Source organism: Corvus moneduloides, chromosome 5, assembly GCF_009650955.1.
Source record: "Corvus moneduloides isolate bCorMon1 chromosome 5, bCorMon1.pri, whole genome shotgun sequence".
Classification (NCBI taxonomy): domain Eukaryota; kingdom Metazoa; phylum Chordata; class Aves; order Passeriformes; family Corvidae; genus Corvus; species Corvus moneduloides.
In genome coordinates this window covers 5,372,387-5,393,564 of record NC_045480.1, presented here as the reverse complement: position 1 = coordinate 5,393,564, position 21,178 = coordinate 5,372,387, and the positions used below count along the sequence as shown (strand labels likewise).

The window sequence follows — 21,178 nt, the reverse complement described above, 5'->3', positions numbered from 1 at the left end:
CATTAATAACTAGGGATTATGTTAAATAGCAACCACATAAATGAAATATTTTATGATGAGCCAGTCCCAGTAATTCACAGCCAAGGGTTTCTGAACTCCCTGAGCCAGGAACATACCGTGTGGGCCATTAATACTGGCTTTTCATTTTGGGACACTGGGAGGATTTCAGAGCACTAAGAAAGCTGATACTGGCTCCTTATTGAAAAGGATTGGGGCAAATGATTTGGGTGATGCTATAACTGGCAGCCTATCACTGTAAAAGGAAGAAATGGGTAGGTGAATGTCTTAATTAATTATTAATTTCCTTCTTAAAGGAAGACAATGACCCAATGTCAATGAGTGTGTGTAGATAGAAAATAGACCTTGTTAAATTAATTTGCTGTTGGAACAACTCTTGTGTGACTGATTTCTGAAAGTACGTGATTAGTTCCGTCTTGGAGGCGGACTTTACAAACTGGTATGAAATCACCATGGTTCAAATTAACTGGATCCAACTGGTTGAACCAAGATCTCAGAATGTCACGGTGAAAAATGAATCCTTGAATCTCAGGGAAGTTTTGTGGAAATTGGTTCATTATTCCATTTCTGTCATCAATTTAGGGGGAAAATAAAGAATCGTTGTCTACTGAATGTGAAGGAGTCTAAAACTGAGGCTATGGAGTGTTAAATAAGGAAGAGAACAGTTCACTGACACAGAGCTACCTCTACCTGGAAATGGGGGGCAAGTGGGCAGGGTGTCTTTGATATGGAAAAGCAAAAGGATACATTTAGGAAAAAAAGCTGATACTGAAGAGGTGATGGAGTCTCCCTCAAAAATGAATAATTTTTTAAAAGGTTATTGTGGTTCTTCAGAATAATCACCTATTCCTTGTTGTGGCTTTTGGGGTGAATGAGGCACAGGAATAAGAAATTATAACTCCATATTGATGCTGTATGAAATTGTGATGGCACCTATAAAATCATGAGTAGCAGGGTAAAATAACAGGGATGAAGTTGTTTATTATCCAGTTAAATACAATACAAATACCCTATGGGATTTAAACGAAAACTGGGACCACGTTTGTGAGCAGATACGACCACACAATGTGTAGCTATGCCTTGAAGCTTCTCAAGGAACTCTCTTTAATTACTTACAGGAAGGGCATATTATGGGTGACTTGTTTGTAGTCTATAAATATCTATGCAAGAGCTGGAGCGTGAGGATAAAGACAAAGTCAGAGCAGGAATCAGGGGCCAGAACTGAAGCAGGACAGAGGGAAGGGGCTCAATTCAGCTGGTCACACAGAGATAGCTGACCACAGTGACACTTTAAGGCTACTGTAAAGAAACATTTTGAAATCTGTTCACTCTTCTTGGCCACGTAGATGCTATCTGGTATCTCCAACTCGGTCAGTGTCTGGTGAGGGGAAGTGGTCCAGCAAAAGGATTGCTGCTAATGTAAGCTTTGGCCAGCAGAAACAGGAATCTGAGATCACTTTGGGTAAAATCTCACTGTTTATGAGGCAGTTAGAGATGTACCAGCACAATACTGTGTGCTTTTGAAAATCAGGTAGACAGACAAGGGAGCAATGTCATATGGGAAAACCTTGTTTTAAGGCAGTAATGCAAAATGCAAGAGAAGCATCAGCAGGAATCACACTCATAAAAAGAAAACCCCTGTAAACTCAAGATTTGTCACCTTACAGAAATCAGCCTTTCTGTTCAGGGCTGTGGAACAGGTTCCCTGATGCTCACAGCTCTGTGGGCTCCTACAACAGATGCCAAGGAAGAACTTCCTTGATTTCTTTGAAGAATTTCAGGTGATCTTGCTCCCAGTCAAGGCATGCCTAAGCCTGACCTTGGGAGTGAACCACTCATGTGCCCAGTGACTGATGTTTGTGACTGACTGGCACATGTCAAAGACTGGCAAAGGCAATGCCAACCAGGACAGATATGGTGAGTGCCTGCAGGCTTTCATGAGGCTCTACAGACTCTACATAAGCAAAAAGAAGTGCAAGTGCAAACTAAGCAGTCAACAGAGCTGAGAAGCTCTGATTGGCATTTAGGAAGACCAAAATTAGCAAGGAGGGGAAGAACAAGACCTGTGTTTCCCCTGGGGTCTTCTGCAGCCATAGTCTCATCGCCTGTCTCAACAACATTTATTTAACACTGCTTGGTGAGAAAGAAAGCAGGCAGCCACTGAGCCTGAGTGTTGGAAGACATTCTCCACCTGGCCAGTGCTCAGCAGGATGCATTGGTGAAAAGATTTATCCTGAGCAGGCAGACGTGGAGCAAAAGTGAAAATATCAAGGGTAGTCAAGGAGAATTGGTTTAAAAACAAGGCAGTGTTAAAACATTCCTGTGAAAGTTCAAGTCAGGATGGATTTTTATATTCAACATTATGGAAGAAGAACTAGTGTGTCCTCCACAGCATTAATGTTGAAGAAAGCTCTTGACTTTCAGAGAAAGACAGGCTGAAGAGATGGGGGAAATATTACCACAGTTTTTTAAAGATGACCCATAAAGAGATTTAAATATTTGCAGTGTTTGGGAAATTATAATGCTTCAGAAGCAGGTTGGAAAGAAGATCTTGCTAGCAGAGGTGCAAAGAATGCTGAGAGAATTGGAATTGTTCATCCTGAAGAGAAGAAGGCTCTGAGGTGACCTTATTCCAGCCTTTCAGTACCTGAAGGGAGCCTACAAGAGAGCTGGAGAGGGACTTTTTACAAGGGTGTGTCATGACAAGGCAAGGGGCTTTCAAGTGACAGAGGGCAGGTTTAGATTGCATATTAGGAAGCAATTCCTTGCTGTGAGGGTTGTAAGGCACTGACACAGGCTGCCCAGGAAAGCTGTGGCTGCCTCATCCCTGGAAGTGTTCAAGGCCAGGTTGGATGGGGCTCTGAGCAACCTGGTCTAGTGGAAGGTGTCCCTGCCCATGGCAGGGGGGTTGAAATTGGATGATCTTTAAGGTCCCTTCCAACCCAAACCATTCTATAATTCTGTGAAAGGTGAGGAGACTGAGAATTCTGAGGGGCTGAGGATGGATCCATGTGGTTGTGGCATGGGTCACTGGCCCAACCAGGCACCTGCATGTTATCAGGAAAGAAAAGATCCCTTAAACAAGGAAAAGTGTTCCTATTAGAGGAGTTCCCACAAGGGACCTTCCAAATTTTGTATGTTTCCTGATACCCAAGCAAATTCCTCACTGTGTTCCTTGCTGGAGGATTGAGAAGGTAGATTCATTTCCACAAAGCAAGAGGGAGAGTACAGCAAAACCAGTGCAAGAGGCTGATCCCTGGCAAGTTCAGAGATATCAAGAAGCACTTCGGCTCTTCAGTTGCACAACTTCAAAAAGTCATTTGACCCGGTGTGTTGCAATAGGTGTGTGGAGTGTCCTAGGGCTATATGATATGTCTAAGAAGCTGCTGAAAAACATTATGAAGAGGTGAGGTCAGCAGTCCTGGTCAAGAACAAGCTGAACAACTGGTTCAACACAATGACTGGTAGCAGACAGGGTGACTTGATAATTCACAGTAACTTCTGGAGCTGCCTGTAGAAAGTGGAGGATGGAGTTAGAGTCACCAAAGACTTGGGGCAAAGACAGAAGATCAAAAACCTGAAGATGATCTCATCTCCAGTGGTGGTGCCGGCTCATCAGATGTGCAGAGTCAGGTTGCTGTGTCCCATGATGAGTGATGCAGATCAAACATTGGCATGAGCCAGGCAAAGGCCAGGAGGAAAGGGAGAAAGGATGAGAACTACATAGACAGGCAGCAGCCGGGTGGACAAGATGGACAGCCCCGTTTATCTGAGACATTTTACCACACAGGTCAGCAGCAGATCCCTCACAGAGATCTGAAGGAGGACGTAGCTGGCACATGTGGGCGTAGATCAACTGAAACAGCCATGAAAAGACACAGTGAAAGGATGGAAGCAAAAATCAGGCTACTCAGTTGGTCCCTGTCCTTGCTTTGTGTGCAAAGAAAAGAATGGTCGGGAAGGCGAAACAAAAAAAGACAGCTGGGGTTTGCAATGAAGTGTCACTGATTGTGGGACCATGCCAGGACTGAGACAGTCAGCAGGAGGATGTGCAAAAAGTCATTTCTGTGAGGAAGGTCTGACTGTTGCCTGGATGGCTAATCTCTTCCAAGACACCCTGTTCTTTATTCTGGTAAAGGGAAGAGGATTAAGATCCAGATGTTAACAGAAATGAGTTTATTGCTTTTCGTTTGGATTTTTTTGTTGTTGGTGTGCAATTTTCTCAATAGAGGTGTGGACCCTTCCATTGCACCTGCCTCTGTAAGCAGCTACTTCTTAATACTCCCCCACGGACCCTTTGGGTCCACAGTCCATGGATCAAAGGGGTGGAGGACATAAAAAAAAGGAACCTGTATTTGCTGAGCACACAGAGGCACTTGAGAATGACTTGTAACTGCCCTTAGTGGTCATTAGTCTGTGGGGCAAAAAATAAAGGGCAAACCTCTCTGAAAATGGGAGATGGCAAAGACAAGGGAACTGGGAAGGAGAAGGGGCAAAGAGCAGATTTTTGCATGCAGCAGTTCCAGTTCATCCATGAGCAATGAAGCCACTTTGAGTTTCCAATCGTGGGACCTGTGTCACCAGGTCACTCTAATGGGCCAGGCAGACAGAGCCCTGACAGACAGCAACCAGCACCAAGTGTGTGGAAGAGGCAAAACCCAACTCAAATTTCCACACTCTCCTCTTGACAAGGAGAGTGTAACCTGGCTCTTTATGAGTCAGGAGATTCCTGCAGAGCGGTGAATTCACATTGCATAGTCCCAAAGGTTTGGATGGGGTCCCTTAGAAAAAAAAAAAATAAAATGTTCAGGATGGAGAGAACCAGATGATTTAATCTGGGTTGTAGGAAGGGTGAGTGAGATGGAGGTGATTGAGCAGCATCAAAGGGTGACAATCAATTTGAATTTCCCCAGAAGTGATGTTGATGCCTGTGTTGCTTCTCCCCGTGCTTTTTCTTTAATTAAATACCGAATGTTCCATTAGTAGTTGGAATAACATGCTGTTCTTGGGGAAAAGAAAACCCAAGTAATCCCTTTATCTGCTAAAATAGATGATTTCTAGTAGATTAAACAATGGCCTTTCAGCTACCAGAGCATAGTTCAGGCCATAATTGAAGTCCTCTCCTTGGCCTCTCCTCGGTCCCTCGCAGCCAGCAGCCCGTGGAGCCCCATCATCAGAGATAACCTCAGTGACTCTTGTCTGCAGTGAGTGTTTCTCCAGATGAGGAGATTAGTCGGAGATAAAGCATATTACCTGAAAATAATAAGTGATTACGGTCCCGGACTGTCTCTCCACATTCATTTCATGCTGGTTAACCCTTGCAAAACTGGCTGCTGGTTGGGTTTAGGTCTTTAAAGAGGAGGGAGGGTGAAGGAAGGTTTCCAGTGCCTGAGTGGAAAAGGAGGAATTTTGCCCTTTGTTGTCTGTTTCATTGTCTGGGTGGGGATTTCTGGGAATGGCAGGAGGCCTGGCTGCATCCCACAGTCCGTGGAGGAGCTGGAACTGAGCCTTGTGGGGTTCCTGTGGGATGCCATCACACACTCCTCCCCGTGCTGGTCAGCTGGAAGCTGTGAGGACTTAAAACTCCCCTGCAAGTCATCTTCCATTCACCTGATAGCAACCCAGGAGAACACTGGATGCCCAGAACATACACAGTGGTTCTATTTCCACTGCTGCATTGAGCAGCACCATGCCATGGGCCCAGCCAGTGACCTGCAACTGTCCATGCTGTCCAGTTATTAGCATGTACCAGGCATGTTTTGGGATTTACAGTACTCTTCCATCCCTAGGCATGGCTCAGAGGCTATAAACTTCTCCAGTGGGCAGTTTCCATGGAACCAGTCTGTCACTGGGAGTGCTGGCTGGGCCGTGTGGATGTGAGCTCAGAACACAGAACAGTCCATGGTATTTTTTCATACATGGATGTAGCTACTCTGACTTGACAACACAAAACCATTTATAGCTTCTGTATTCATTCATCAGCAAGAGACCCAGAGAAATACAAAAACCTTGCAAGGTTTTTATAGCAAATTTTCAACGTGTCTAGAAGGAAAAAATGATCATATAGTGGCTTGCTAGAAATTCAGGTTGGTTGCCTAGGGAGGATGGAGAGAAGAAAAGTAAAAGAAAAAAGTTGAAGAAATGCCTTGAAATCTGCTTACAGGGCTGTGTGTTGTTACCACTGGTGGGAGTGAGTTCCTGTGCTGCAGAAAGTGTCCTGGTGGGAAGATAATTTCCTTGGGCTCCCTGCAAATATTACAGTGAAGTCCTGGCCCTGTTCAAGTCACTGGGAGTTTTGTGAGGGACTTCATTAGCACCACAGCCATTTCATTCATAAAAGGCTCCTTCCCAGCTCCTGTGCCATTACAACATCCTCTGTCTGTCATCAGGCTGGTCTCCCTGAGTGAGGGGCGAGCAGGTTCATCCTTCTTCCTCTAAATGCTTCATCAGCCGCTCCCTTGAAAACTGTAAATAAAGGCCGCTGGGGATAGCTTTTCTGCTTGACCCCTCACCTGAAATGAAAATAAAGGTGACTGAATTTCATCCTGACGTGGAGCTCCTTCCCAGGCCGGCTCTTTCCCGTGGCTGTTGACAGTTACCTGCCAAGCCCCATGGTTACCTTTGATTTTGCCGTAATGACATCTCCATGCTTAGGATGGCTCTGGCACTGTAATCCCCTCTGCAGCCTTAACCAATTTATGGGGTAACCTGAGACCAGGCTCTCTCTTCCCCCTGATTTTTCCACTTGTTAACACTCACTGAAGGCATCAACAAACTAAATGCAGAGGGTTTATTTTGCTGCATGCCCAGGGTTGGTCAATATCTGCATGCATGGCTGCTGTGAATCTCGGCCTCTAGAAAGCTGCTGCATGTTCTTGCCACATGAAAATGGCACAGTGTTTTATTCCCCCAAAGTGTGCTGCTAAAATGAATGCTTTGTTAGCAAAACCCAGGCAGTGCTCCAAGGAGCTGTTAAGAGGAGAAGTGAGGATTCAGCAAAGTGGGATTTATCCATGGTTTTGACACAGATTTTCTGTGTGATCTGTAGCTTGCTTTGTCTCAAAGAGCTTTGTCTTTAAAATACTTCCAGTCAAAGTCTTGATGAGTCTTGTGTTTAGACTGTAAGCTTTTCAGGGCCAGGGCTTTTTTGTTTGCATAGCAGCTTTTATAATAAGTCCCTGATCTCTAGGAGATCTACCTGTGCATGTACAATACAGTGCAGTGAACAATCCTGGTGTTAGGGGAGGACACGAGTCCTGGTCCCTGCTCCCTAATCTGGATTATTTGGCTTTTCTAAAGGAAATCTTAGGGCAGATGATTTACACAGCAGCAGAAGTAGAAGGAGGATCCCTGGGGAAAGCAAACACTTGAGACTTCAAGGTGGGATGGCTTCGGTGGCACACTTCTCCAATGGCCATCTGATCCAGGAGGTGCCCACTTCCTAAGCACAGATCAAAGACAAAAGGTGACTTCTGAAATGACATGCAGCCACCTCTTGCATTGCTTAAATTCTCTCCTCCTGCTTGTGTTTGATCTCACTTTACTTTTCCTGTCACTGGAAGCAGGTGGTTGCTTTATTCTCCCCGACAAGTTTAGATGAGCTGAACAGCTCTAATGACTGCAGTGAGGGAATCTCTCACTGGCATAGCCAGCCCAAACCTCGGAGCAATCAATGGAAAAGCTCCTCTTCACTGTGGTCAGGTGTGGATGAGGTCTGGATGAGCTGATTCGGAGTGGTGGTTGTCCTGCCAGACTTGCCTTTAAGAAGCAGATGTGGTTGTAATGTGAGGTGATGCTCAAGGAAAGCCCAGGTGCTCCTCCAGGCCTGTGGGCATACAGCTGGAGAGTTTTCATGATGTGCTAAGAATGCACATTTCCTCTTTATGTATTGTTAGCAAAGGCTGTGCTTGTTGTTCTGGGCTCTCAGCTCTTTAGGGTGTCTTTGCTGACTGCTGGTGAAAATGTCCAGCACAGACCAAGAGATCTGCCATGAATGTGATCACAAGTGACAGGCATAAATCAAGCCAATGTCATATTGTAGCCAGAGCTACTTTAGATCAAGAGACTCTCTGAGACTTGGGTCACTTGTGTGAGCTGCTCTGAATTTTGTCTGTTTTCCCGATTTCTCTGTAAAGCTGCTCTGCTTTACTCCTGTGAGCCTGTCTCTAATTTTAACCTGTTTCTTCCAAGGAGAAAGAGGAGCAGAATTTACCTAACAGGCAAGCTCTTAACAAAGCCTTGGATACCTGATACACATAATGGTCCCAGAGGCATGTTTACTTTGGACTGAGTGAGTGAGTGAAAACCATTTTGGAAGGACTTTTTCACCTCCAGCAACTTAACCTAACGAGGAGAAAAGTGATGTGGTTAAAGGGCTGTTTAAACAACGGCATTAGGGAGCAGATTTAGGCTCTCCAACAAAACCTCTATGTATTTGCCTTACACAGGTGCATAAATATGCCATGATTTATACCACAGGACACATCACGTAGGCAGTGATGAGATTTCAGCCATCCTCTGCTGATGGATGATTTTTGGGGGATAATCAGGGACAAACAGTTGATTGTTTTAGCAGGTTACAGTGGAACTGCCCAAAGATTTGGAACACCACCACTGAGTTCACCAGCTGCCCTTGTCCTCTGCACAGAGGAGTGTCTGTGTAACAAGGGGTTTGGCTTTGAGGGCTCAGTCCTGTAAGTGCTTTAGGTGGATGGAAGAGAGCAGCAGGACAGGATTTAGGCTGAAGGATGCTGCTTGTTTCTGCTCACAAGACACCACAAATGCCCCCACCCATCTGCCAAGAAAACAGGAGAGAAGGATGAAACAACTCCATGGGAAATGTGCCCATGCTGGACTGCTGCAGTGCCATGAAAGTTCATGCTTTTAGACCCAAATGGGTGCTGACCTCCTGCTGACAGAATGGGCTGTCAACACCCGTCCCTTGAAGAAGAGTCCCCTCTTTGCACTTTGTCTCCTTGTGGTGATAACCTGAATGGAGATCCCCAGATTACACCCTGCCTCTTCCTCGTGCTGGGGGTCCTGCTTACCCCTCACTTCCCTCTTTCAACATCCTCATGGGGGCAATGAATCTTATTCCTGGCCCAAGGAGCACTTGTCAGGGGCTGGGATGACAGGGAGGTATGTCTTCTTTGGCCGTGTTTTTGTGCCTGGAATTGTTAATAGCTGAGCTGGTTCCCCCAAACCCTGCCAGTGCCCAGAGCAGCGCCTTGCACAAGGGCAGTACAGGCTTAGAGAGAACTCTTGCATTTCACAGGTGGAAAAAGACAGCAAAAATGGTAAATTAGGGCCAAACTGAGGTGAAATTTATCTCTGCATCATGTCCTCTATGCAACTGCAGTCTTACTGAGGCTATGAGATTGACTTTCCAGAGGGAAATTCACCCCTCCGTGCACAGGGGGAATGACCAGCAAGATTCCAGGAAGGACCTGCACAGCTCAGGTACATAAATCTCATTGTTTTACACTATAATTAAGATCATTGACTCAAACTCTTCCTATCTGATTTTGAAGGACCTGAGCTCAGCTATCACACATTTAGGCCCACTGGCAAATTCTCCCAAGGTGCTACTAAAACACATAATTGTCTGCCTTCGACTTTCTGGTCCTGGCTGACTTGTACTTTGCTTCTGTGCATGTGTGTACCATGATGTGGAGAGGCCAAAAGCACCAGCACCCTCGGGAAACCTCCCTGGATGTTTGGAGTTGTCATTGCCTTGAGAAACAGGGGTGCTGCCATTCACGTGACTGGTTTAAGCTCCTGAGTCTGGGAAACTGAGCCATCATCTCCCTGGAGTATTGTGAAAATAAACCAATTATTTAAGAGCAATTTCCTCCTGCAGGTGTTTATTCTGTCTTCAGCACTGTCTTCTGTCTCAGGGGTGTGCAGACAGCTACACAGAGAGCAGCAATGCAGGGAACAGCTTTCTCCAGTTCTGCATTAGCAATGAGGAGGCAAATAAGTTCTCTTGGAGGCAGAGGAAGGAGAGAGCTGGGAGTTTGGTTCCTACCCACTTCTAATTGAGATTGTGCTGGCAACTATCAGCCCCATCCGTTGGTATTTGGGAAGAAGGAATGGGAAACTGAACAGCAACAGTGGGCTGTTCCTGCATAAACTATTCTGGCAAAATGCCTTTTAATTTCATGTGAGCTGTGCCTGCGAGAAGACGGAAGGATCAAGCTATCATCAAGAAAGATTAGGATTTGGAGCCAGGTTTTGGAAATTGTCTCCTATCTCAGTAATGAATCAGACACCTTAGGTGAAATTCGGATCCTACTGAATAAGCATTTTATTTTTTTATGTTTACCAGGGCCAGGATTTCACCCCTAACTTCAAATATTCCCAAACACTGCTGTGCCTGCAGCTTGGAGCTGGTTGCCAGTGTTACATCCTAAAATTGTAGCTCATTTATATTATCCTTGTAGGACCTGATCTGGCTCCCCATGATGGGAGTTCCAGTGCTGAGTTCAAGATGATGGGACTATCTTTCTTTCACTCTGCTGTGTTACAGAATTGTGATATTTTAAAAGTGATTCTTCTGAATTTATATTATTCGTGGTAATCCTAGAGTGCAGGCTTGGTTTCATTTACACCAGAAATAGGATCCATTTTCTCTGCCCGGGAAGGAAGACACTCTCAAGGGCTTACTGATATTTGTGTGTTTGACTTTAAGGCAGAGGTTTGTTCCTAATTAATTGAATAAGTGCTTTAATCCCTGGCCTGAGGGCTTCCCATAGAGCATTAGCTGTATTAAGAAGGAAATGGAGTGTAATCCCTTTAATATAAGCACAGGAGAACATGAGAGTTTCACATTTCTGGAAATAGTTTCTTTCCTTGTTGCATTATTTATTCTAATATTAATTTGCATCAGATGCAGTGAGGATGAAGGGCTTCTCCTCTTTCCTGACACCAGTGCAGAGCTGTAAGCAGATCACAACCCTTGCCAGAGCTTCCTTGGGCTCCAGTTGCACACTGGTGCCTAACAGCGTGCAGAGAGAAATAACTTGGAATTCAGCTCATTCCGACGGTGCCTGCGAACACAGGTCTGTGACTGGCTCTCCTCCTGGAGCTGAGATCTCATCTTCCTGGCTCATAAGCAGCATTTACCACTATTTGCATCACTGTAGTGGCAGACAACCTCATTTCTGAACCAATGGCTGCACTAGGCTCACATGCAGCTAATTGGGCTCTTGGATTCAGCTCACCAAACCTGGGCTTTCTGGGTTTATTTCAGCCCCAGCTACATACCTGGATTGGTTACATGAACTGGGCTGAATGAGCCAGGAAGTCAGGATGGATCAGCTCAGAGGGAGATATCCTCCTTGTGTGCATCCAAAATTAGGCAAGATTAGTCTTTTTGGTGAAATGCATCCAAACCTGGTCAAGGCTTGATGTTTTTTAAAGACTAAATACTGCTCTGTGGACCTGGTGTGGTGCTGCTCTCTATTCATGGGACAGAGGACTCCATCTGAGCATCCCCTGCTGCCTCATGTTGCAGCTCATCAGAGGAAGAGAATGGCGGCATCTGAAGGGGACAGTTCAGGTGTGCTCAGCCACCCTCTGAGTCCAAGAGGAGATCCCTGCCTGCCTTAATTCTGAAATGTTCCCCATCTTTCCATGCAGGGAGGTAAGGATGCTGTTTCCTTCTGCTCAGCACACCCACAAAGTATGTCCTTTTCTCCTCAGTTTCCCCATCTTTTGCTCACCTCTTTAGCAGGAGCTGGGCTGGGCTTCAAGGGCTCGCAAAGGGCAGGCTTTGTCCCTCTCCTGACCAGGTGTCCCCAGCATGGCTGGCTGCAGCTGTAGAAGTGGGCAACAGCCCCCCAGCATGATTGTTGGGTGCCTTCCCCTCCAAGAAAAAACCCCAACCCCTTTGGGCTCCCCTTCCTGCACCAAGGCCTCCAGGGTTCTGAAGTTCAGTGGTGTCACAATGGAGTTTTCCTTTGACCCTGGAGACACCATGACCTCACAAGCATTGTTGGATCCCATCACTGATGTTCCCTGCCCCAGGAGGGGTCACACCTGCTCACCCTCTGGGTGGCTTTGGGGTTGGTGGTGCTGGGATGCCTCCATCTCATCCCTTCTGGGTTCCAACAGACTGCATCCCCTGAAGTGTCCATCTCCGTACGTCCTGCTTGGGTATATTTTGCTTTGCTGAAGTTGGATGAAATCAGTCATACTCTGCCAATTTGAGTATTTCAGCCCCAACTGAATCCCCTTCCTCCCACCAGTAGCCAGCTTCAGATCTCCAGTTCCCTTATCCCTGGAGGTGGGATGGAGGAGAAGATCTGGTCTGGTGGTTTTTAACTGAGTTAATTTTCTGGTGCAGGTTCCTGGTTCACCATGGAGATGATGAGGGATGCAAAGGCCTGGAAGGTGAAGTACACACAGGACTCTCATCCTCACTGGTGTTTCAGTATTGGGTTTGGTTGGGTCTGCTGGGAAGATAATAGGCAAACACTGGTTTGGGAAGCCCAGAGGGGGAAAAGAGTGAAATGTTAGAAAAAAAGGACAGAGAATATAAAATATATTCTTGCCCAAGGTGGGTGACTGTTGGCGAGGCACACGAAGCCCTCCCTCAGGTGCTGCTGCAGTGTCCCTAATCACAGGGACGTGGCAGTGCAGCCCCTGCCTGGGCTGGCCAAGCCACGCCTGGGTGGTGGATGTGTTTGTGCAGCAGTGGAGATCACAGTAACACCTGCAATCAGAGCTCATCTCCCCCAGCCCTTGCCATGCATTGATGAGTTATCACGTTTAATGCTTCAGCATAGAAACAGCTCTGGAGCCAGCCTGAAGGCTTGTCTCAGCAGCTTTCCTGGCTCCAGCAGTGCTCATGGTGCATGCTGAGGGAGAAGACACACAGATAGTGCTCTCTCCCTAAAATCCTCTCCCTGTCTCCAAAAATTTGCACCGCAAGGATTTCTGGAGTTAGGGCAGGTGTCATAGGCTTTATATCCCCTGGCAGAGTTTTCTTCCATGGTTTCTCCAACGGCTTTGCAGAATGAGTATTGACATTAGCCAGCTCTTTAAATACGTGATAAGCACATAGCAAATGTTACTGAAATAGGAGATGGGAGCATGTGCTGATTTAACCTGAGTGACACTGGACCTCAGCAGCTGATCAAAGTATTTCGGCAGCTCTGTATTAGTCCTCTGCCTGGGGCCATTTGGGCAGTCAGAGGAGGTTTGAGGAAGGCAGGAGGAAGGTCTTTGTTGCATGGGGAAATCCTGGGACAAGAAGAGCCCCAGAAACCATTGCCAAAAGAGTGCAGGACCTTCCCTGCCATCCTGCCCGGGGCTTAACTGAGCAAGGGGTCACCCCACTGGACTGGCCCCAGGTGGCCCAGAAGAGCAGCTCATCCTCTCCTGAGCTATGAGGGAGCATTTTGGGTTTGTATCGCCACTTTTGAAGGCTTCCCCTGAATCTCAGTGTTTCCTTGTGTCTGCCTTCTCTCTCTTCCAGCTGCCACCCGCACTGGACAAGTACAAGAGCATTTACCGGAAGGACTTCTGCTGGCAGGACGACTACCACTCACCCACCCAGGCACACGTACCGGTACCGCGCCCTTTTCCTGCCTTGGATCCCCGGCCCAGGCTGCCAGCTCCCCTCTCAGGACAGCTGGGGACTGGGATGGTGCCAAGCGGGCAGCAGGAGTGGGTGCTGTCTGCACTGCCGTGGTCCCCACGGCTGTGACCCACCAGCAGGTCCCATCACGCCCAAGTGCCCTCGGCTTGTGCCCCCATCCCTTGTGCGGGAAATCCCCCTTGCACCCTCCGGTAAAGCTGTTGGTGGGGAGTGATGCTAATTACACTCATTAAGTCAGGGCACTAACGACTGCTTGCTGAACCGGTGCCGAACCTTGGACTCCGCTTGCTCCCCGTGGGGCTGGTGGGTGCGTCAGGATCAGACCCATCCCGGTACCGCCTTGAGGAGGGGGATTGCGTTTGGGATGGAGATGGCTCCTTGCCCTGACACGGGCCTGAGAAGACTTCTGTGGGGAACTGGGGTTGTTTTTTTTCTAATCTCCTCGCAGTGCGAGCGACCCCCTGAGCTATTTAATCTGATTTGCCTCGCTCCGCCTGCCCTGGCTTAATTGTTTGTGGCAGCCCGGTGGGGACAGCTGCGGCTTGCACTGGGCCACTGCGGAGAAGTGGTGGGGGGCATGTTCGGCTGCTGGAGTGCTTTGGGCTCATACACTCACGAGAGAGGGAAAAAAAGTTGAGGCTGGGGAGGAAAAGGGAGGAGGCAACAACAGAGAAATCATTGTGTGAAGGTGCCCGCGGGGCAGAGGGGCTGTGTGGGGACACCGCTGCCATCCCCGCGGGGCAGCAGCCTGGGGAGCCCTGTCCTGTGCTGTCCTGTGACTTCTCCTCTCCCTTCTCCTCTCCCTTCTCCTCTCCCTTCTCCTCTCCTCTCCCTTCTCCTCTCCCTTCTCCTCCCTTCTCCTCTCCTCTCCCTTCTCCTCTCCTCTCCCTTCTCCTCTCCTCTCCCTTCTCCTCTCCTCTCCCTTCTCCTCTCCTCTCCCTTCTCCTCTCCTCTCCCTTCTCCTCTCCTCTCCCTTCTCCTCTCCTCTCCCTTCTCCTCTCCTCTCCCTTCTCCTCTCCTCTCCCTTCTCCTCTCCTCTCCCTTCTCCTCTCCTCTCCCTTCTCCTCTCCTCTCCCTTCTCCTCTCCTCTCCCTTCTCCTCTCCTCTCCCTTCTCCTCTCCTCTCCCTTCTCCTCTCCTCTCCCTTCTCCTCTCCTCTCCCTTCTCCTCTCCTCTCCCTTCTCCTCTCCTCTCCCTTCTCCTCTCCTCTCCCTTCTCCTCTCCTCTCCCTTCTCCTCTCCTCTCCCTTCTCCTCTCCTCTCCCTTCTCCTCTCCTCTCCCTTCTCCTCTCCTCTCCCTTCTCCTCTCCTCTCCCTTCTCCTCTCCTCTCCCTTCTCCTCTCCTCTCCCTTCTCCTCTCCTCTCCCTTCTCCTCTCCTCTCCCTTCTCCTCTCCTCTCCCTTCTCCTCTCCTCTCCCTTCTCCTCTCCTCTCCTCTCCTCTCCTCTCCTCTCCTCTCCTCTCCTCTCCTCTCCTCTCCTCTCCTCTCCTCTCCTCTCCTCTCCTCTCCTCTCCTCTCCTCTCCTCTCCTCTCCTCTCCTCTCCTCTCCTCTCCTCTCCTCTCCCTTCTCCTCTCCTCTCCCTTCTCCTCTCCTCTCCCTTCTCCTCTCCTCTCCCTTCTCCTCTCCTCTCCCTTCTCCTCTCCTCTCCCTTCTCCTCTCCTCTCCCTTCTCCTCTCCTCTCCCTTCTCCTCTCCTCTCCCTTCTCCTCTCCTCTCCCTTCTCCTCTCCTCTCCCTTCTCCTCTCCTCTCCCTTCTCCTCTCCTCTCCTCTCCCTTCTCCTCTCCTCTCCCTTCTCCTCTCCTCTCCCTTCTCCTCTCCCGGTGCCAGCCGCCTTCATTAGCGCTCCTGCTCGGGGCTCCCGCTGCTCTCCGGGCTGGCCAGCGCTTCCCGGGCAGCCCCAGCCTTAGGTGGCTGCTCCGCTTCCAGGATCCCGGCTGCGGTGGCAAGGTTTAACCCCTGCCTGCTGGAGCGTGGTTTCCGAGCCGTGCATATCAGTTTCTTTTTCTTTTCTCCTTTTCCTTTATTTATTTCATTTAAACTTTAAAATTTTATTTTTGGAAGGCTGTACGCTTCCTGTGGAGGTGCTGGTGTAGTTTGGGAGATGGGAAGGAAAGAAGCTATGTCTGATTCTCTTGGGTTGCAGCTCCCTTTGGCTCCTTATTAATTCCCAAGGCCTGCCAAAGAAAGCTGTCCCACTGGGTAGTGTGATGATGAGGTATGTGGGAGGCCCAGGTTTCCCTCTTGGCCCTGATAGGATTTGTACTTTTTTATGAGGATAAAACAACTGTGATGTTTTTATCTGTGACATTTTGGGCAGTAACCTACTCCCAAGGGGAAGGTGGGGAACTCCTTGTGTTAAGAAGAAAGCACTGGCTGATGAGCCATCCCATCTGTGGTCTCCTAGAGGCTCCTGTCCCTCTGGAGATGCCTCAGGAGGAGCTCTGGCCATCCTCAGTGGGGGAAGCCCCCAGATACAGCTAGTTCCTGTAGCTCTGCAGCCTCCACCTGCCCTACTGTCAGTCTTGAAAAGGAGAAACACTGGGGGATTGCTCTGAGGACCCTGGAGTTTGAGGGACAAACAGAAACCCACAGAGACCCAAAACAACAATAGACAAACCCTGTGAGGATGGTCCTTGCTGGTCCCAGCAGCCTGGTGGAGCTCACAGCAGGAGAATCCCTTTCTGAGCCCCTAAAAACCATCTGGAGCTGCAGTGTGCAGCTGGAGAGGCTGGAGCCCCCCCAGATCAGCCACAGCAGCAGCCTCTTCAGCCTTTCCTTGACATGAACCCTAGAGCCATTCCCTCTCCCACCACCAAACCGCAGCTTTTGCCCAGGCTCCCTCCCTCCCTCCCACTGCCCACGCAGGGCCCAAGCTGTAAGATGGGCTGACAGAGGAAGCTGTGATGGTTCCTGTACTTCAATGAGAGCCACAGAGCTGCTCTGTGGCCACTGTGCCCCCAGAGATGCTGACCCCGCCATAGGCCCAGGCTTTGCTGCGGGCAGCTGCTCGACGCTGCTTTAGCAGCTGCCCTCCCCAGTTGCTGCCTCTCCACTCACACGGGACTTTTTTCTGCAGACACCTTCATTCCTTCCTGTTCCAGACGTGCCCAAGTGCTACCTACCAGAGTGCCAGCCCTCTGACCTGACAACAAGACGGGCAGGGAAACTGGAGATTCTTGCTGACCCGATGCACGACCTGTCTTGCTGCCCACCCCTTCCAGCTCCTGCTCCGACAGATGGAACAGAGGGTAACCCCTGATGCTGGCACAGCTGGTGAACAGCTGACTGGCCATGTCCAGCTGCCTGAGGGGCTGTCTGCCTGGGCCTTTGCCAGCCCCCAGCCCCTGGTCCATGCTGGCTGGATGCACACGGCAGCATCCTGATGATGCTTCGGTGCTGGGCTGAGCCTGGCAAGGATGCACACATGGGCACAGCACCTGTCACCAGGAATATGCAGCTCCTAGGCCAGCTCAAAGCACGGGTGTAGGGAGCTGGGGTTTTAGAAACATCTCAGTGCATGAAGAGCCACTGCTAGCAAGGGTCTCTAAGGGTTTTATCTTCACAGCTCTGTTGGGATACAGGGAGATGCTGTCAACCCCGCTTTGCAGAAGTGCAGGGAGGGAAAAGGATTCTGGCTGGATGTGAGGGGTTTGGGTGGTTTTTGAATGCCTTCTGCTATGGGTACCTGTCTGACAGCAAATGCAGCAAAGGGGGTGGTAGCCAGCTCTCAGCCACACCATTTAACAGCTTGCTTGCACGGATTAAAATGCTGATGGAAGTCAGAAAAGCAAAAGGAGTGGTCAGCAAACATCACTCTGCCATGCTCAACCATCCCAGAGCAGTAGGGATTTTCCCCTGAGCTCCTGCTTGAGAGTGAAGAGGGTGCCATTGCTCAGCAGTGCTCCAGAAGCCAACAGGGACCAGGATGTCCTCTCTGTTCCCTGAGCTGATTCTCCCAGTGTGGGATGCCTGTGTCTGGATTCTTCCATGATCAGAGGGAAGCAAAGACACAGCCATCTCCTGTAGCTTCAATGCCACCCTGACAATGAGGTGAAGTAAGCCCTGGCAGGTTTTCTCTCTCCACTAAATAGAAGGAGAGTCTGGACAAGCAGCTCAGATGGACATGTCTCCATATGGACTGCACTTGACATCTGAGGGCTGCAAACATCTCCTTGCCAAGCCCATCTGAAGCTGTCTTGTGCTAATGACAAAACTCCTGTGGGCTTTTCCCTTCCTGCTCTGCCCCTGTGTAAGCCAGCAGTGCAGTTTTTCTCCCTTTCACACACAGACCTGCTGCAGAGTGTCTCAGCTCCTTTTAGCACTCCAGGGCAATGTGGAGACAGCACAGCTCCTTCCACTTGCTTTGCACCAACATAAATCCTTCTCCTACTTGTGCCACGAGCCAGCTCAATGCAAAATTAGTGCACTTCAGCAAAGCTCTGCTGGAGTGACTGGGTCTCCCCTGATTTATGCCAGTTGAGACTTCAATTTACCCTATCCGAAGGATAGAGTGAGGATTTGCATGAGTAATTGATGGTGATTCCTGACTAATGCACCTTCTTCTTCTCCCCTGTCTCAGGGGCATTGGTGCAGAGGGAACTGCCATCCTCGAACGTGGTCACCTACCAGCAATTCACCCGGGATTTGTACCAGGAAAGGCTGTACAATGCTGATAAATACAAATACCATAACCTTGGCTCATCTATTTTAATGAAAGGTCAGTGGATGGGGGCTGTGGCAGCTGCCCCATGAGAATGACTGGTGGCCTTCAGCCTGGCTTTGGGTTTTTAACTTAATTCCAGAAGAGGCTGAGGAGGGTGAAGGGAAAGTGAGTGACACAGGAAGGGTTCATGGATCCCCTGAAACCATCTACCCATCAGTGGGGAGAAGCAGGGCAGAGAAAAAGAGTTATCTTCTAGAAGAGTTTGGAGTGTTGTGAATGGTGTTTCTTTCACCCCAATTTCCAGACAGGCCACCCCATGGAGCACAATGCTGCTCGATGTGGTCTCCCTGGAAATAATGTCATAGCACAGGAGCTGCTGCTGGGCTGCATTAACAGCCTGACATGGTCATGCACCTGTGAGACACCTGTAACCTCAGCCACAGTGAACACAACAAAAATACTCTACCAATGACTCATTATAGGAATGTGTCATTTTAAAAATACCCAGAGAAGGTGAAACGTCTACAATGGGTGGCTCTTCTCTGTGTGTCCTCCCTGCATGTTCATACCCAGGCAGATCTGCTCGATCAGAGCAGACAGGAGGACACACACCAAGCTGTTAACACACAGATGAGACATCTCTGGAGAGTCAGATGGGAGATGGTACCTTTTCAAACCAGGTCCCACAGGGATTTTGGGGAAGATATCACAGCAGATGTGATGGTGTTCAGTTAGGGGTTAAGTGAACCATGGATCTCTTCCCTGGTTTAGTCCCTGATTAATGGCACGAAGGAAAGAAAATCTAGACAGTAGGGGAAAATATATACCAGGTGACAAGCCAATATCCAGACAGGAAGATCACAAGATATCATTTCCAGGTCTGCCTTGTGTGGCTTTCCTCACACGGGCTATGGGAAATAAGGGCTGAATAATCTCATCTAAATGACTTTATCTACACCAGGGAAGAAATTCCTGTGTTTTCCTTTGGCTAATCCCTTCATCATGGGAGCTCCAACAGGAGCACTGGAAGCACAAACTGCCAGTGGAGCTCAGGGGAAGGGGGAACACTCAGGCTGTGCAATACAGGAGACAGAGACCAAAAAAAATCTTTTAATTATTTGGATTCTCTTTCACTAGACTGCTCTAACCTTGAATGGAAAAGTATCTACAATCAAGATTACCAACACCAGATGGGAGTCCATGGTGGATTCTATACAGAGGAGATAAGGCCTTCTCCCGTTTTCCCTGAAGAGAGCCGCTTCAATTAGTAAGGGAGAGGTGGGATGGGGAGGAGAGGGTGGCTGCTGGGAGTGGGGGACAGGGTAAGAGTAGGGCAGGGAGGTTTTGGAGCTGCTTGGAGTTGGAAGGTGTTTCTCAAGCATAAATCTCCCTGTCCGTGCTATGCAATGACCCCAAAGAAATTCCCTTGGGGACAAATCCACTCTCAAAGCCCAATCAGCCTTTTCTTGAAAAGTTTTGCAGCGGGGTTGATTGGAGTGGGGAGACAATTTCTGGGACAGCCTAATCCCTGTGGAAAGAAGATCCCTGTGGGGCTAGGGCAAGAGGCATGTCTCATCGTTTCCATGCCCAGGCTTCCCCTGGGAAAGGGCTCTCTCAAATCAACCAGGGCAGGAGCTGTTTGCAACGTGACTCATCTGCACACTATGAACCAAACAGGCATAAACTGCTCCTGAGCTCTCATTTCTCACTGGAAAGACAATTCCTCCCTGCTGCCTCATGCCCCCCACCTTCCCCTAGCACACAGATATTTCAGCTCTGCATTGCAGATTTTAATCTGTGATCCTGGAGTTGTATGTGGGCTGGAGACTGAGCCTATGTAATGGTTGGTCCACGCGGGAGATTGATCCCGATGACAACCGTGTGTGTGGCAGCATCTGCCCCGTTCCTGATGGAGACAGGCTGTTCCCCCTGTCCCCCATCCCATCTGAATGTGCTTGGTTTGCTCTACACAGATTCCTGGCTGGGTGGTCAAACACTGCAGAAGGGGAGGCAGGTCCCTTGTCCTGGGGCACGAACCACAGGATGGAGGTCCTCTCCTTACCCCCTTCCCCATGTTCTCTGCAGCAGCCGCTGGGTTTCTGAGTATGCAGACAGCTACAGCATCTTCCTGAAGAGGCTGGACTGGTCATCTCCCATCTCTGCTCAATGGCTGCCCTTTGGGAAGGATGCGCGATGGACACCGCGATGGAAAGAGTCCATTCACTGAGTGGCACAAAGGGGGCCGTGGTAAGCACCAGGATAATCCATTTTGGCCCTGAGAGCTGGGATTTCAGGGACTGAGGCAGTGGGAAAAAATTGTGAACAGTCGTGGGAGCTGGTACAAACTACCATGAGAGTAGTTAGGCTGCTGGAATGTTCTTCTGAGTAGCAGCATCAGTCCCAGCTCAGTGCAGGAGGGTTGGACTAGATGACCTTCAAAGGTCCCTTCCAACCCAAACCATTCTATGATTCTATGATTTCTGGGCTCCTAGAAAGAGATTTTCCAACCAGATCTAATTAGGAGAGTATTTTTCACCGTGAGGGTGGTCAGACACCATCTGGAGACTGGAGAGGTGGGGGAATGGCATGGAGGTGTTCAGTGGGTGACAGTGCTGGGTCTGAGTGGCCTCATCTAGGCTGGCCTTGTTGGGCCAGACACCTACATTATTCCATGTTTTTCTGGTTTCTTTTAGGATGTGTTACCTATGTTGTTCTGTGATTACAGCTCTTTGGCCCTCCAGCTGCCTGTGTGATACTGCTCATCAGAGACCCTGAAAGCCTGGGATACCTCGTCTCTTCCAAACCCACCACCGTGTCTGTCAGATGTGAAATGTTTGGCAGAGTGTAGATTAAGTGCAGATTATGATTAAAATCTCCCAAGAGCCTCATCTTTTA

At 49.0% G+C, this 21,178-nt stretch overlaps 1 protein-coding gene across 9 annotated transcripts in view; it reads left to right on the top strand.

Annotated features, from left to right (window-relative positions):
- LOC116444334 overlaps nt 1–21,178 on the top strand; it is a 26,873-nt gene extending 5,695 nt beyond the window's left edge. For 3 of the 9 annotated variants that reach the window (XM_032109641.1, XM_032109644.1, XM_032109643.1), the window contains 8 exons: nt 11,534–11,662; nt 12,365–12,411; nt 13,499–13,591; nt 16,697–16,868; nt 18,200–18,337; nt 19,421–19,550; nt 20,369–20,530; nt 20,977–21,178. In XM_032109641.1, the coding sequence (XP_031965532.1) occupies nt 11,653–11,662; nt 12,365–12,411; nt 13,499–13,591; nt 16,697–16,868; nt 18,200–18,337; nt 19,421–19,550; nt 20,369–20,510 (732 nt within the window). In that variant the 5' untranslated portion in view covers nt 11,534–11,652 and the 3' untranslated portion in view covers nt 20,511–20,530; nt 20,977–21,178. The other 6 variants (XM_032109646.1, XM_032109645.1, XM_032109642.1 and 3 more) reach the window with 5 other exon arrangements.